This window comes from Natrix helvetica (genome assembly GCF_964273705.1).
Source record: "Natrix helvetica genome assembly, chromosome: 7".
Classification (NCBI taxonomy): Eukaryota; Metazoa; Chordata; class Lepidosauria; order Squamata; family Natricidae; genus Natrix; species Natrix helvetica.
Window position 1 is genome coordinate 13,357,670 of NC_138558.1, and position 14,654 is coordinate 13,372,323.

Sequence of the window (14,654 nt, forward strand, 5' to 3'; positions counted from 1 at the left end):
AAATAGCAAATTAAACCTCACACCTAAAGAACCATATTAACCAGTCTTTTTGCTTCATCAGTAAACAGCCAATTCTAGGGCTGAATATGAACATTTTACCTTATGGACCCAAAAAGTAGAATAGAATAGAATAGAATAGAACAGAATAGAATAGAACAGAGTTGGAAGGGACCTTGGAGGTTTTCTAGTCCAACCCCCTGCTCAGGCAGGAAACCCTATACATTGTGTATGTCTCGGTATATGTCTCTGTTATATGTTTGTTTTGCCCACATATTTATTTCATATGTTTCGTTGTACGCCGCCCCGAGTCCTTCGGGAGAGGGTGCGGCTAAGAAATAAATATTTATTATTATTATTATTATTATTATGATTATGATTATGATTATGATTATTATTATTATTATTATTATTATTATTATTATTATTATTATTATTATTATTATTATTATTATTATTATTATTATTACATTTCAGACAAATGGTTATCCAATCTCTTCTTAAAAACTTCCAGTGTTGGAGCATTTACACTTCTGGAGGCAAGCTGTTCCACTGATTAATTCAGGGGTGTCCAAACTTGGCAACTTTAAGACTTGTGGACTTCAACTCCCAGAATTCCCCAGTCAGCCTGGGGAATTCTGGGAGTTGAAGTCCACAAGTCTTAAAGTTGCCAAGTTTGGACACCCCTGGATTAATTGTTCTAACTGTCAGGAAATTTCTCCTCAGTTCTAAGTTGCTTCTCTCCTTTATATGAATATATGATAGCTTTTATTTCTACAAGGGTGGTTATAATCAAAGCCCTGTTTTGATATAAACGTCACACGTTTTTTTTCTTTATAGAAGTCACACTTTTACTTACTAAGCAGATATACATTAGTGTTTGGAGACTTCATATCTTCCAAGTATTGTGAGCTATGACTTCCAACACCCATTATCAATGGGCAAAAAAAAATAGCTAAAAAGACAGGAGATAATGCCTCAGAAAGGATTTTTCTGAATTCCACATTTCACAGAGCTGTGTCTCAATAACAAGCATCATGACAAAAGATGAGTGAAACGTAAAAGAACAGAAATACGGAGTATGTGGCTGGGATCTGCTTTTCTCAATAGCATCAGCAAGAGCTAAAATGGGGTTTTTATCAAATGGATGGAAGGATTTGTCAAATAATCACCATGCCAACCTTTTCCTTTTATTGCTGCACAACTCTTAAGCTTGAAAGGGGCCCAGTAATAATTCATATTCCAATGTTGAGTTTCAATTTTCTCTTGTATCAAAAAAAAAATAAAGGCAAGGTTTACCCTGCCTTCAGATTTTCTCTGTGCTACAACTGTTCCAATTTTTATATGTTTATATTTTATACCATTATCCCTGTTCTTATTTCTATGCACTGAGAGGGTGTCAGATATTTTATTTAATTTGCTTTTCATTGATTTCTGCATTAAATCACGGACCCTTAATACGGTAAGCTGCAAAGCTGCTCCTTGACTTGCTAGCCCAGGTCACAGCGTAGATGTACTATGCCCGGGATGGCGAACCTATGGCACGTGTGCCACAGGTGGCACGAGGAGCCATTTGTCAGGGCACGTGAGGGGTTGCCCTATCAGCTGGCCAGCATGCATGCACGCGCTGGCCAGCTGAGTTCAGCCTTTTTTAAAGCCATTTTTTTGCCCTCCCAAAGCTCCAAAGGCTTTATAGCGCAAAAAACCAGCCCTATGGCAAACTGGAAGTTCGGGAACGGACTTCCGGTTCGCTCGTAGGGTCAGTTTAAGCCCTCCGGAGGCTTCAGTGACCTTCAGGAGGCTTCCTTGAAGTCTCCGGAGGGCTTAAACCGACCCTAAAAGGAAATCAGACTTGCTCATAGGGTCGTTTTTAGTCCTCCGGAGGCTTCAGGGAAGCCTCCTGAAGGTCCCTGAAGCCTCCAGAGGGCTTCAACCGATCCTACCGGCAAACCGGAAGTGACTTCCAGTTTGCTCATAGGGTTATTTTTTGCCCTCCGGAGCCTTCAGGGAGGCCTCCTGAAGGTCCCTGAAGCCTCCGGAGGGCCTCCGGGGGGGAGGGCCTGGGAGCTGTTTTCACCCTCTCCAGGCTCCTATTAAAGCCTCTGGAGCCTGGGGAGGGCTAAAAAAGCATGCAAAAAATGGGGGGAGCGCCTCTCATGCGCACAGGCACACTGGGGGGGGTCGCATGTTGCATTATGGGTATGGCACCCCCGCGCATGACCCCACTGCGCTCCCCCTCCCCTTATAACATGCGAGCCAAAAAAGGTTTGCTATTGCTGTACTATGTGATATAATAATATGTCTTTTTGTTTAGAATGAAGTGCAAGCCATCCTTAATTACCGTATCTTTTGGAGTATAAGACACATCTTTTCCCCCCTAAAAGAGTGTGGAAATGTTGCTGCTTCTTATACACCGAATACAGCCATTTTTGGCCCCCCGGAAGGCCCGCTTTCCCCCTCCCTTATCCTCCGTGCGGGCCCTGTACTTACCTCCCATCTAAAATGAGCCGCATGGAGACTCCTGGGAGGGGTGGGGTGGGAGGGAAGGGAAGGGCAGGGTGGGGCCAGCCAGTGGTGGGATTTGGAGGTTCTCCAAATAGGCCATAACGTTAGCTATGGGTTCCCGGGCAAACTCGTAGCAGCCCACCCCTGGTTCTAATGAAATAGGGAGGGAGGATGGAAGGAAAACTAAGAATGGAGGTGCAGCTATTCGCTTTTCCTTGGTACAGCAATTGAATAGAAGTCAATGTAATGAAAATACAAAAATATCTCTCTTTCTGGGTGAAGTTGCCTTTTCATATTACTTTGTCGAGAGTGCTGGGTTATAATTTTGCTGATATCCAGCCCTTAAAAGTTTAAACTTAGCAAAGGACTAAAGAATGAACAACTACAGCCTTTAACCACTGGACTCCTTCTACTGTATAATTTTCTTAACAACAAACCTTTGAGGTGGAAAGTTTGTACTGCAAGTATACTTGGCCAGAAATTTCCAGTCCCATTCAGTCTGGTTTTGCTTTGCAAGCTAAAAAAAAATGGATTGAGACTAAATTGCCAGGACTATTTGACAGAGATAAAGCATCTTTCCTTGCTAGGCTTGAGAAAATAACGTGTGTTATGTTGGTTCAATGTTTATCATTGGACTTTTGGCACAAAAAAAGATCAGACTTCATGATGCTTCTATAAAAACAGCAATTTTTTTTTTAGCCTGGCATTTTTCTATGCCTGAAGTGCTACTTTTCTATTTAAACTTGGAGGGACCATTACTGCAACTGATAGCTGCACCATTAATGGTGAAGGAACGAGATAACATAATCCTAGTCGGATGTGAATTGGTTAGATTCCATTCATCCAGGTTTCCTTATTCTCCACAGGAATTTGTCTGCCCCAGCCCTGCTGACTTTGTATGACACAAGAAGCTCTCAGGAGTCTTTCTAGAAAGCAAATTACACAAACTCATTGAACACGTGACATAAGGGGTCCAGACATCCCTTCTCCTGTCCTTTAGCTCATAATCATATCAGGGGTGATTTCCGGCAGTCACTACCACCAGTTTGCTCATGGACTGCACAATAAAAAATGCTCAGTGTATGCACAGAAGCAAAAAACAAATGGCGGCGCTGCTGGGGGAACCAGTCCGGGGGCATGACAGGCCTGTGTCGCTGCCAGTTCCAGCGACCCAGGCCGCCAAACCACTACCGATTCGGCTAAACCGGACCAAACCGGTAGGAACCCACCTGTGACTCATATGTTGGCAGTACAGACAAGCAATGTTGATCAGTTGTATGTCAGTCATTTTTTAAAATCTCCCAGCCAATATAAAAGCTCTGACATTTTGCATAGCTTCCATTTAGGTTTTTTTTTTCTGCCTTCAGAGCAAAAAAGCAAAATAATTTCACAATGAGCAATTTGTCTTATCCCGTTCATTTCTCTAAGGACTCGTTGGAAAAGACCCTGATGTTGGGAAAGATTGAAGGCAAAAGGAAAAAGGGACGGTCGGCAGAGGATGAGATGGTTAGATAGTGTCATTGATGCAACGATCACGAATTTGGGCAGATTCTGGGAAACAGTGGAGGACTGGTCTACCTTGAACGAGTGATAATTTTAGTTTCTGAACAGGGAATTTACCTTGATGGCCTTCGCGTTTCTAGATTCTATCCTATCTCAAGGCTTAAAATGGACGCCTAACATCAAAAATGTCATCAAAAAAGCACGACAAAGAATGTTCTTTCTGCACCAACTCAGAAAGTTCAAACAGCCCAAAGAGCTGCTGATTCTGTTCTACAGAGGAATTATTGAGTCTGTCATCTGCACCTCCATATCTGTCTGGTTTGGCTCTGCAACCAAACACCGACTTCAAAGGATAATTAGATCTACAGAAAAAAACAATTGCTACCAATCTGCCTTCCATGGAGGACTTGTACACTGCACGAGTCAAAAAGAGGGCCGTGAAAATATCCACAGACCCCTCATATCCTAGACATAAATTGTTTCAACTTCTACCCTCAAAACGACGCTATTGGGCACTGCACACCAGAACAACTAGACACAAGCACAGTTTTCTCCCAAATGCCATCACTCTGCTAAACAACTAATCCCACAACACTGTCAAATTATCTACTAAGACTGTATTACTATTCTTCTTCTCTTCATTCCTAGTACCTATCTCTTTACTAGTACCTATCTCTTTCAACTTATGACTATAACCATGTTGCTTTACATTTATGTTGCTTTATTTGTTACCTAGTATGATTTGATTGCTTATTAGTAACCTATGACTTTCACTGTGTTGTATCATATGATTCTTGATGAATGTATTCTATTTTATTTTTCTTTATGTACATTGAGAGCATCTGCACCAAAGACAAATTCCTTGTGTGTCCAATCACACTTGGCCAATAAAGAATTCTATTCTATTCTATTCCATTCCATTCCATTCCATTCCTCATTCTGTTCTGTTCTGTTCTATTCTATTCTAGATGGCTACTTTTTCTTCTGTTCAGTCACAGCCAGTTCTCAGAGCCTGTCTGGATAAGTCCCTGCAGTTATCTTGGCAAGGTTTTTCAGAAATACTTTCCCATTGTCTCCTTCCTAGGGCTGAGAAAGAGTTACCAGCTACAGGTCACCCGGCTGGTTTTGTGCCAGGACTAGAATTCAAGATCTCCTGGCTTCTAGCCTGATTCCTTAACCACTACAATGCTCTCGCATTAATAGCTACTTACAATTTTATAATTCTATGAAATTCTTATTTCTATGACTTTTACGCCCACTTTCTATTAGAATAATACTCAACCTCCAGCACTCCTACTGAAAGGATGAAATAGCAGGAAATGAGAAAGACTGTTCCTGAGCTAAACCCAATCTGCTAGAAAATATTGTCCTATGAGACACTGTCATATGTTTCTAAACAGATGTGGGGGTGGTTTCAATCCCCATAGGAGTGGAGAAGGTTGTGGACGCCACAAACAAATCAAATTAAACTCTGAGTAGATTTGAAGTCTTTTCCTCCTGCTGATTCATCACAAATGCCTATTTATACTTGTTTTTGTTACTTGGCAGAATAAGAGAGTTGGAAGAGAACTTGAAGGTCTTCTAGCCCAATCCCCTGCACAAGCAGGAGACCTTATACCCATGATGGTGAACCTATGGCACGGGTGCCACAGATGGCACATGGAGCCATATCTGAGGGCACGCAAGGCATTGCCCTATGACAGCTCCAGCTGATTTTCAGCCTTCCAGAGGGCAGGGGGAGGCCGTTTTCACCCTCCCCAGTCTTCAGGAAAACCCAGGGAGGGCGAAAAATGACCCAACAGGCTTCCCGGAAGTTCCTTTCCGAACTTTCGATAGACCCGTTGGACTCGTTTTTCGCCATCCACAGGCTCCGGAGGCTTTCCTGAAGCCTGGGGAGAGCAAAAAACAGCCCAATGGGACTACTGGAAGTCCAGAGGCTTCAGTGAGATCTGTGCTCATGTGTGGAAGGGAGGGGGGGGTTGTGCGCGCATGCGCAGGGGGAGGGTATTGCATTATGGGTGTGGGCATGCACGCACTATTAGACGCATGCGTACCCTTTTGGCACCTGAGGAGAAAAACATTCGCCATCACTGCCCTAATACCATTCTGGACCAATGGCTGTCCAATCTCTTCTTAAAAACCTGCAGTGCTGCAGCACCAAACAACTCCTGAAGGCAACCCGTTCCATTGCTTAATTGTTCTCACTATCAGGAAATTACTCCTTAGTTCTTGGTTGCTTCTCTCCTTGATTAGTTTCCATCCATTGCTTCTTGTCCTGCCTTCTGGTGCTTTGGAGAGTAGCCTGACTCCCTCTTCTTTGAGGCAGCCCCTGAAATATTGGAACTCTGCTATTATGTCACCCCTAGTCTTTCTTTTCATTAGGCTAAAAACATACCCAATTTCTGAGACCGTTCTTCATATGTTTTAGCCTCCAGTCCCATAAGTATTGTTAGGAAGGAAATTCAGTGTGATCTTACCATCAAAGCGAATGTCAGAAGAAATGGAGAGAGGATTTAGGATCATACTTAAGTTTGATCTGTGCAATTTTGTCACTTTAACAGGAAATACAGAATAACAGTGTTGGAAGGGACCTTGGAAGGCTTCTAATCCAAACCCCTGCCTAGGCAGGAAACCCTACACAACTTCAGACAAATGGTTTCCAATATCTACTTAAAAACTTCCAGTGTTGGAGCATTCACAACTTCTGGATGGCAAGTTATTCCACTGATTAATTGTTCTAATTGTCAGGAAATTTCTCTTTAGTTCTAGATTGCTTCTCTGCTTGATTAATTTCCATCTGTTGCTTCTTGTCCTGCCTTCAGGTACTTTGGAGAATAGCTTAACTTTTGTATAACATAAAATTAACTATCAAATTAATAGAAAGGTGTTGGTTCATAATGAACCATCTGTTTTCATAATGACAATAGAAAGAATATCCCAAAATCTACCAAAACATTCCAGGAAAGAAAAGAAACAAATAGACTATAGAGGGTTTTAAGGCAGTAGAACCAAGACCATTCATCAGAGAAATACTTGCATAAACCATAGAAGACCTGATTATTTACACTATGAGATTGATAAGCCCTTCCTGTTTTATAATGCAACCTTCACAATATTATTTATATGTTTCGCTGAAATGTCAGTTTTTTTCTTTTTCCCTCCATGAAGAAGGATTAATGGTCACGTCAACTTTGGGAACCTTGAATTTGTGACAATTTCAAAAATTATACAGCACCAATCCCAGATTTTTCTTGAACAGCAAAGGGGGAAATTACTCTTCTGCTTGAAATATTCTTTCTGGAAGAAGTTGCAAAAATGTGTAAGCTGTGTACCACAATATCCGTTTGCTAGCTAGTATCTAGTATGTGCAGGAAAAAACGAATACTATTATTTCCATAGAGGTAGTGACATACTGTATTTTACTTTCCTGGGCTCCAAGATCATCTCAGATGGGGACTGCAGCCAAGAAAAGATGCTTGCTCCTGGGGAAGAACGCTATGGCAAATCTAGACAGCATACTAAAAAGCAGAGACATCACCCTGCCAACAAAAGTGTGTATAGGCAAGGGTATGGTTTTTCCAGTTGCGATGGATGGCTGTGAAGGTTGGACCATAAGGAAGGCTGAGCGCCAAAAAATTGAGGCCTTTGAACTATGGTGCTGGAGAAGATTCCTGCGAGTCCCTTGGACTGTAAGGTGATCATACCAGCCAGTCCTACAGGAGATCAACCCTGACTGCTCTTTAGAAGGCCAGATCCTGAAGATGAAACTCAAATACTTTGGCCACCTAATGAGAAGGAAGGACTCACTGGAGAAGAGCCTGATGTTGGGAATTATTGAGGGCAAAAGAAGAAAGGGATGAGGTGGCTGGATGGAGTCACTGAAGCAGTAGGCTTGAGCTTAAATGGACTCCAGAGGATGGTAGGTGACAGGAAGGCCTGGAGGAACATTGTCCATGAGGTCTCAATGGCTCGGACATGACTTCGCAACTAACAACAACAAATTATTTCCAGAAATAAGCAGAGATGAGCAGAGATTAGTCAATTTTTTTCAAAGTATCCCTTACTTCTAGTATTTTTATATGCATGGAAGACTCAGAAACTATCATAGGTATGCGGCATTAGACTCAAAATACTTTAATTAGCTTTTATAGATTGACCAGTAGCTATTCCATCACAATCACAATTAATCACAGTTAATTTCTTTTCATTTGTAGCATTTAGTACCATGCAATGTAGAATCTGGAGGAGGGGAAGAACCAGCCAACCAAAATAGTACTTTTACAATCTTTAAGCATTAAGCCTCCCCCTCCCCCGCCTCTTATTTCAACCTTTGCATACATTTTAATTGTAATTTAGGGCAATGTTCATGACTCATACAGGTAATCCATGACTTACAACTGTTCGTTTAGTGTCTATCTGAAATTACAACGGCACTGAAAAAAAGTGACTTGTGGCCATTTTTCACACTTATGTCTGTTGCGGCATCCGCATGGTCATATGATCAAAATTCAGAGGCTTGGCAACTGGCATGTATTTATGACGGTTGCAGTGTCCAGGGGTCATGTGATCAGCTTTGGCGACCTTCTGACCAGCAAAGTCAATAGGGAAGCCAGATTCGCTTAGCAACCACGTGACTAGCTTAACAACTGCAGACTTAACATCTGTGGCAAGAAAGGTCGTAAAATGGGGCTAAACTCCCTTAAAAATGTCTCACTTAGCAACAGGAATTTTGGGCTTAGTTGTGGTCGTAAGTCAAGGATACTTGTACTTAATGCATACCAGAGACGGCATTACTCAATTCGCAAGGAATAAAGATTGAGAAAAACTGAGCAAATCTTACCAAACTATTCCCTGAGCTCCAGAGCCAATTGGTTTTAAGTTCTGGTAGCGTTTGAGAACTGTGAAGGTCGAGTCACCTACTTCCACACTGTAGAACTGGTTGTCAACTTTGCTTTTACTCATGTTGTAGTATTTGGCAATATATGACACATCCACTTGTTTCCCAAATCCCTGTCATGAAGATGGAATGATGCAGACAAAGAGAGAAAGACAACAGAAAGTCAATAAACCTGGAGCATAATGAGCTGCTCAAAATACATTGCTAATTTCAATATTCAGATATTTATATCTATACCCAGTTCTTTAAATACCTCAGTAAAAAGGAATTTAGTCATACGTTTTGCTTAGGAAGATGAAATCTAACGTTACAAAGCAAGCTGTAGGTAAAAGATCTATTAGGCTGAGCACAAGAGTTTGTATAACATTGTCAGAGTTTGTTGCAGAAATCAAATCCAGAAAGCACACACAGGTAACTGATTCAGCAGGATTCATTAACTTCTCTTTATAGATAATATAATACATAAGTAAATATACAATACCAACAGCTGGTTCACAGGCAGAGAGAACAGTTTTGTTTCAGTTCAGATAGACTAGTTTCAGTTTTAGAGCTGAGCACAGAGCTAAGCCATGCCCAGATTTCTTGCTTAAGTTTCTGTTTACCAAAAAAGCCCTATTGGCTGACCTGTTATCATGCCTATTCATTGGCTGACCTTGTTACCATGTCTCTGCCGGTTCATGAATATTCTGACAAACATGTTTTCCTTCTCCGTTTTAGCTGGCAGAGGCACCACGGGCTGTCATTTGCTGTTTCCAGGGCGGCCCTGCGGGCCAGATCTAAGCACCCAGTGGACCAGATCTGGCCCGCGGGCCTTGAGTTTGACACACCTGATCTAGTTGAAACCTTAATTTGCCAAGGGGCATACCTACCAATTACTTTCATCGCATGTGGCATGGTCATTTTTTCAGACATGATCTTTCTCTCAGTTCAGGCTAGATGTTATTCAGGACAGCTAATCTTAAGACTTAAGACTTCTTGTTCTATTTTTGCCTGCCAAAAAGTTTTTGCACACCAATCAATTAAGTCTGCTTATTTCAGCTCTCTTTTTTCCCTCCTGCCAAATGGGTTAAGGTTAGATTTAGGGCTATTGATCATGGGAGACAGTTACAGCTGTGAATTTATGTACTCCCTTCTTAATCACAACGAAGACATTGCTCCAGTGAATAATGGACGTAAGGTTTTAACACGAGTGGTGGCAAAAAAAAGAAGAACAGGAGCAGAGTTTCATATTATATTTCTATTATATTTCCAGGATTAAATCCTAGTGCAAATTCAAAATGTGCCCCAAAATAAATAAAATCCCAAGGCACTGAACTCCACAATACATTATTATTTATATTTCCCTAATATCCTTAGTACATTCCTATGTTATAATAAAAATGAGATTTGAGGTTGATTTGTGTTCATGCGCTTGTACTTTATTTCATAAACTAGCTGATAACCTGGCGTTGCCCGGGTATTTATTTATCCTAATCCTGTATTAGACAGGAAAAGCCCTGATTTTGTTGAAAATGTCCAGACCAAAAGGAATTTCTAATGTTGGATTTTCCCCCTTACCAGAGGGAGCCCCCTTGTGGAATACTGTGAAGCCGTTACCATGGCAACTCCACGGCGTTGTACAGTAGAAGCCATTTTATGAGAGTACGGTAGAAGCCATTTTAAGGCACAACAGGCTCTATCTTAACCGAACACACACACCCCACCAGGGGGTGTTAGGGGTGTCTTACCCCCAAAGTATTTGTTTCCAGAGAGTGTGTCATCTGTGTGGCAAATTTGGTTGAAATTGCTTGAGGAGTTCCAGAGTTATGCTGGAACACACACACACACACACACATTTTTATATAGATAGATAGATTTACATGTTATTTCCAACATATTACAAATTATACACTGCCTGACAAGAATTTAAAAAAAAAGTATCACAAATAATCTGTGTAGAACAGGAAGACTGGAAATAAAAGCTAACAAAATGACATCAGCTTAGGGAGGAAAACATTAAATAACATCTAAATAATGAAGAAATGATGTAAGAATAGATACCAGGCAAAGTTTTCCCCTGGGGCAGCATCCATTTAACCCGGGAAACAGAAAGCAAAGACATTTGTGTCCAAGCAGACACAGATACAAACTGATAGAAAAGAACCTTTGTGTCTTACTATAAGTCATGCTTATTTTTAAAAATGAGCACACACATTCTGGATTGTATTTGGAAATTTGCAGAGTTTGGAGCAGGGGCAAGGAAACAACTGGGGGGAATAGTGTATCTTAGAACCAGTTTGGTGTAAGGTTTAAGGTACCCGGCTAGAAAACTGGAGACCATGAGTTCAAGTCCTGCCTTAGCCATGAAAGCCAGCTGGATAACTTTGGGCCACTCTCTCTCAGCCCATGCCACCTCACAGGGTTATGGTTGTGGGGAAAAACAGGAGGAGGAAACTGTATTGGATATGTTTGCCCCTTGAATTATTTGTAAAAATAATAAAGAGGGCAAATGAATGAATCAATGATCATCTTTGAAATAGGATTAGGAAAGTACACATAATAGGAATATCTACGTTCCTAAACTTTGGTTGAAGACATAACTAATAAAAGATTTAATTACTGTAATTAATACATCCTACTTTACACGTATGAGACATGTTATTTTTATAGCCTTTTCCAGTAAGAAAGTCATTTTCACAAGAAAATAAAAAGTGAAAATGAAAATTATAGCTGCCTTCTAAAAAAGGTCAATTGCATTTGCGTATTAAACTATTAAATTTGGTTTGATCATCACTTTTCATGTAGACATATATCATAGATTAACTTCCTTTATACTAACCAAAGGAGTATCCTTTATTTTATTTTTTTAAGAAAGCACTACTAAATTATTTGCTGTGCACAGCTTTATCGAAATCAGAATCAGCTTGAATGAAACAGTTGAGCTGTTTCATTCAAGCCACCGTTTGCCTGGAGTTCAAAAAGAAGTTGAGTAAAAAATTGGCTGTCTGCTTCTGATTGTGGTGAATCAGTCAGAAATGGATGATGACCACAAAGAAAGCACAATAGTGGAAAGCACAAGACATCGCAAACACAGCAGCCACGCATAGAAGTCCTAACCCTTACGTTCAGTCTCATTAATTGTCCATGACAGGCTGCCTCCAATTGAAGAGAGAAACTTAATACTACGATTCCCAGCATTAGGAGCTAGGAGCCGTGGTGGCGCAGTGGTTAGAATGCAGTGTTGCAGGTTAACACTGCATTCCACTGCCAGGAGTTCGATTCTCACCAGCTCAAGGTTGACTCAGCCTTCCCTCCTTCTGAGGTCAGTAAAATGAGGACCCAGATTGTTGGGGGGGGGGGATAGGCTGACTCTGTAAGCCGCTTAGAGGGAGCTGTAAAGCACTGTGAAGCAGCAGAGGTGTGTTTCTACCGGTTCAGCCCGGTTCAGCCGAATAGGTAGTAACTCGGCCAAACACATGACCGTACTGGTTCTGTCCTGGGTGCCGCCATCTTTATTTTCTGTTCTGCACATGCGCACAACAATCTTAATTGGAAAAATATAATCCCCTTGTCAGACCTGCAGTTATACTCCTTTTAGGATTTTTGACCTGCCACACTCTCTATTATTTCCTATACTGTTTCATTAGTGTAGTAATTGGGAGGGGAAATAGAAAGGAGTAGAATTGTGGAATGTGTTGTTGTCATTCCTTTCTAGAAGTTCAAGGTCATCTTTTGTCTCCGCACCTCTGCACCTGACCGGAACCAGCTGGGTGGAGATGCCAGCGTGGAAGAAGAAGATTGGACCATGTGATGGATTTATGGCTGTGGGGATAAGATCATGAACTTTCAACTGGGTGGAATCCCAGGAAGTTTTCAGATTTGGGATTCCACAGTTTGTTGCCAACATGTCTGTCTTATTAAATTGGAACTTTAAGGATAGTTCTGCCTTGGACTCGGATTTAATTCTGCATGATATTTGGAACACTGACACCCACCCTTTTTTTTTAATGTTGTGAGCATGCACAGACCTTTTTAACTGCAAATGTGCTCATGTGCAGAGCGCGCGTCCGGCATGCACGCGAGCGAAGTGAGCAACATTTTTCGGGCACCGAACCGGTAATAATGCCAGCAGGAACCCACCCCTGGTGAAGTAGTGTATAAGTCTAAGTGCTATTGCTATTCCTGATCAAGCAAGAGTTAAGGTAAAGGTTTCTGTGTCAGTCATGACTGACTCCAGGGCACAGTGCTCATCTCCATGTCTTGGCCAAAGGACTTTTATAGTTTCCTCTTTTGTTTGTTTGTTTTAAAACTACAATTATCATTAGAGTAAGCATTGAGTGGTGATATTGCTTCACAGTCAGGAGGCTGTGAGTTCGATCCTAGGTAGAGGCAGGTATTTCTCTCTCTCTCTGGGCACAATGAGAATATATCTGCTGAACAAAACTCCGCATTGGCGACAGGAAGGGCATCCAGCCAGTAAACAGCTCCATTCGGTTCCCAGGGTCGTTAAAAGAGGATGATGATGATGATGATGATTAGAGTAAGCATCAATATTAAAAGATTCTATGCAACTTCAGGGATGTGACATATAGTAGAAGTGTATAGCCTGGGGCCAGGATGAATGTTGTTTCCTAGTATGTACAACTTTTTGAATCCTTCAACAGTTATAGCAAAATTGTAATTTTGATGTGACCCAAAGAGATGATAACTAAACATATTAAATAGTAAACATGAACAACTTTTAATTTAACTACATTTAAATTTAAACAGCTGTTGTTATTTTTAAAGTTGTCCACTTCTTCCCCCTCTTCTTTGCTTTGGTAAAGAGTAAAGATTTCCCTGTCAGTTTTGTGTCCGACTCTAAGGCAGAATGCTTATCTTCTTTTCTTGGCCGGGTAAGCCACTGTTGTCCCAAGAAAATTTCTAGTCATGTGTTCAGCATGACTACATGCCAAAGGTACATGGAATGCAGGGGTGGGAGCCAGCTGCTGCTACTGCCATTTTGTTCAGGGACGCTCTGCATACGCTCACATGGACAGTACTAAAAAAATGCTTCTGCGCGCAGAAGCAAAAAACAAGATGACGGCCCATCGAGAGAACCGGTTTGGGGACGTGGCAGGCCGAGTTACTACCTACTCGGCTGAACCGGTCCAAACCGGTAGAAACCCATCTCTGATGGAATGCTGTTACCTTCCCACCTACTAATAGGTAGAAGTGCTACCTATTAATCTACTTGCATTTGCATGCTTTCAAACTGTGAGGTGGACAGGAGCTGGAGCAAGTAATGGGAGCTCACCCTCCTGTTGCGCGGAGCTCGGGTCTTGAACCCGGGCTGCCAGATGACAAGCTCAGCATCTTTAACCGCTGAGCCATTGCAGCCCTCCCGATCAAGCATCCCTAGATAAATGCACTTATTCATCACAAAGAAGTAAAAAGAAAGAACCAGTTTCCCGTGCACAAGAAAAACTTATTAAATATCAGGTGGGAAAGAATGCATTTTCATTGCTAACACACTGCCACATGCACATTTCAAGTAATTCTCCTAGGAAGGAGTCCGGAGAAATGCTTTCTGGCAATAATTATTTGTATGTTACTATCAAGAGAATTAAAGTGGTTATCACCATCGATACATGCATATCTCTAGGCAGCTGCCCCAGTCCCATCAAGGGCTACTACCAGGGGTTTGCCTGGATCTGTACAATTTATTAATCTTATTTTTGGCTCAACACTCCAAGCTTCAGAGCTAGCTGGAAGTATACACTATTTTAACCTT

At 41.5% G+C, this 14,654-nt stretch overlaps 1 protein-coding gene across 5 annotated transcripts in view; it reads right to left on the bottom strand.

The window, feature by feature from the left end:
- The window catches only part of MAPK10 (mitogen-activated protein kinase 10), a 241,628-nt gene that overhangs the window by 97,176 nt on the left and 129,798 nt on the right, over positions 1-14,654 (bottom strand). For all 5 annotated transcript variants that reach the window (XM_081959215.1, XM_081959214.1, XM_081959216.1 and 2 more), the window contains one exon: positions 8,846-9,015. In XM_081959215.1, the coding sequence (XP_081815341.1) occupies positions 8,846-9,015 (170 nt within the window). The remainder of the gene's footprint in view (positions 1-8,845; positions 9,016-14,654) is intronic.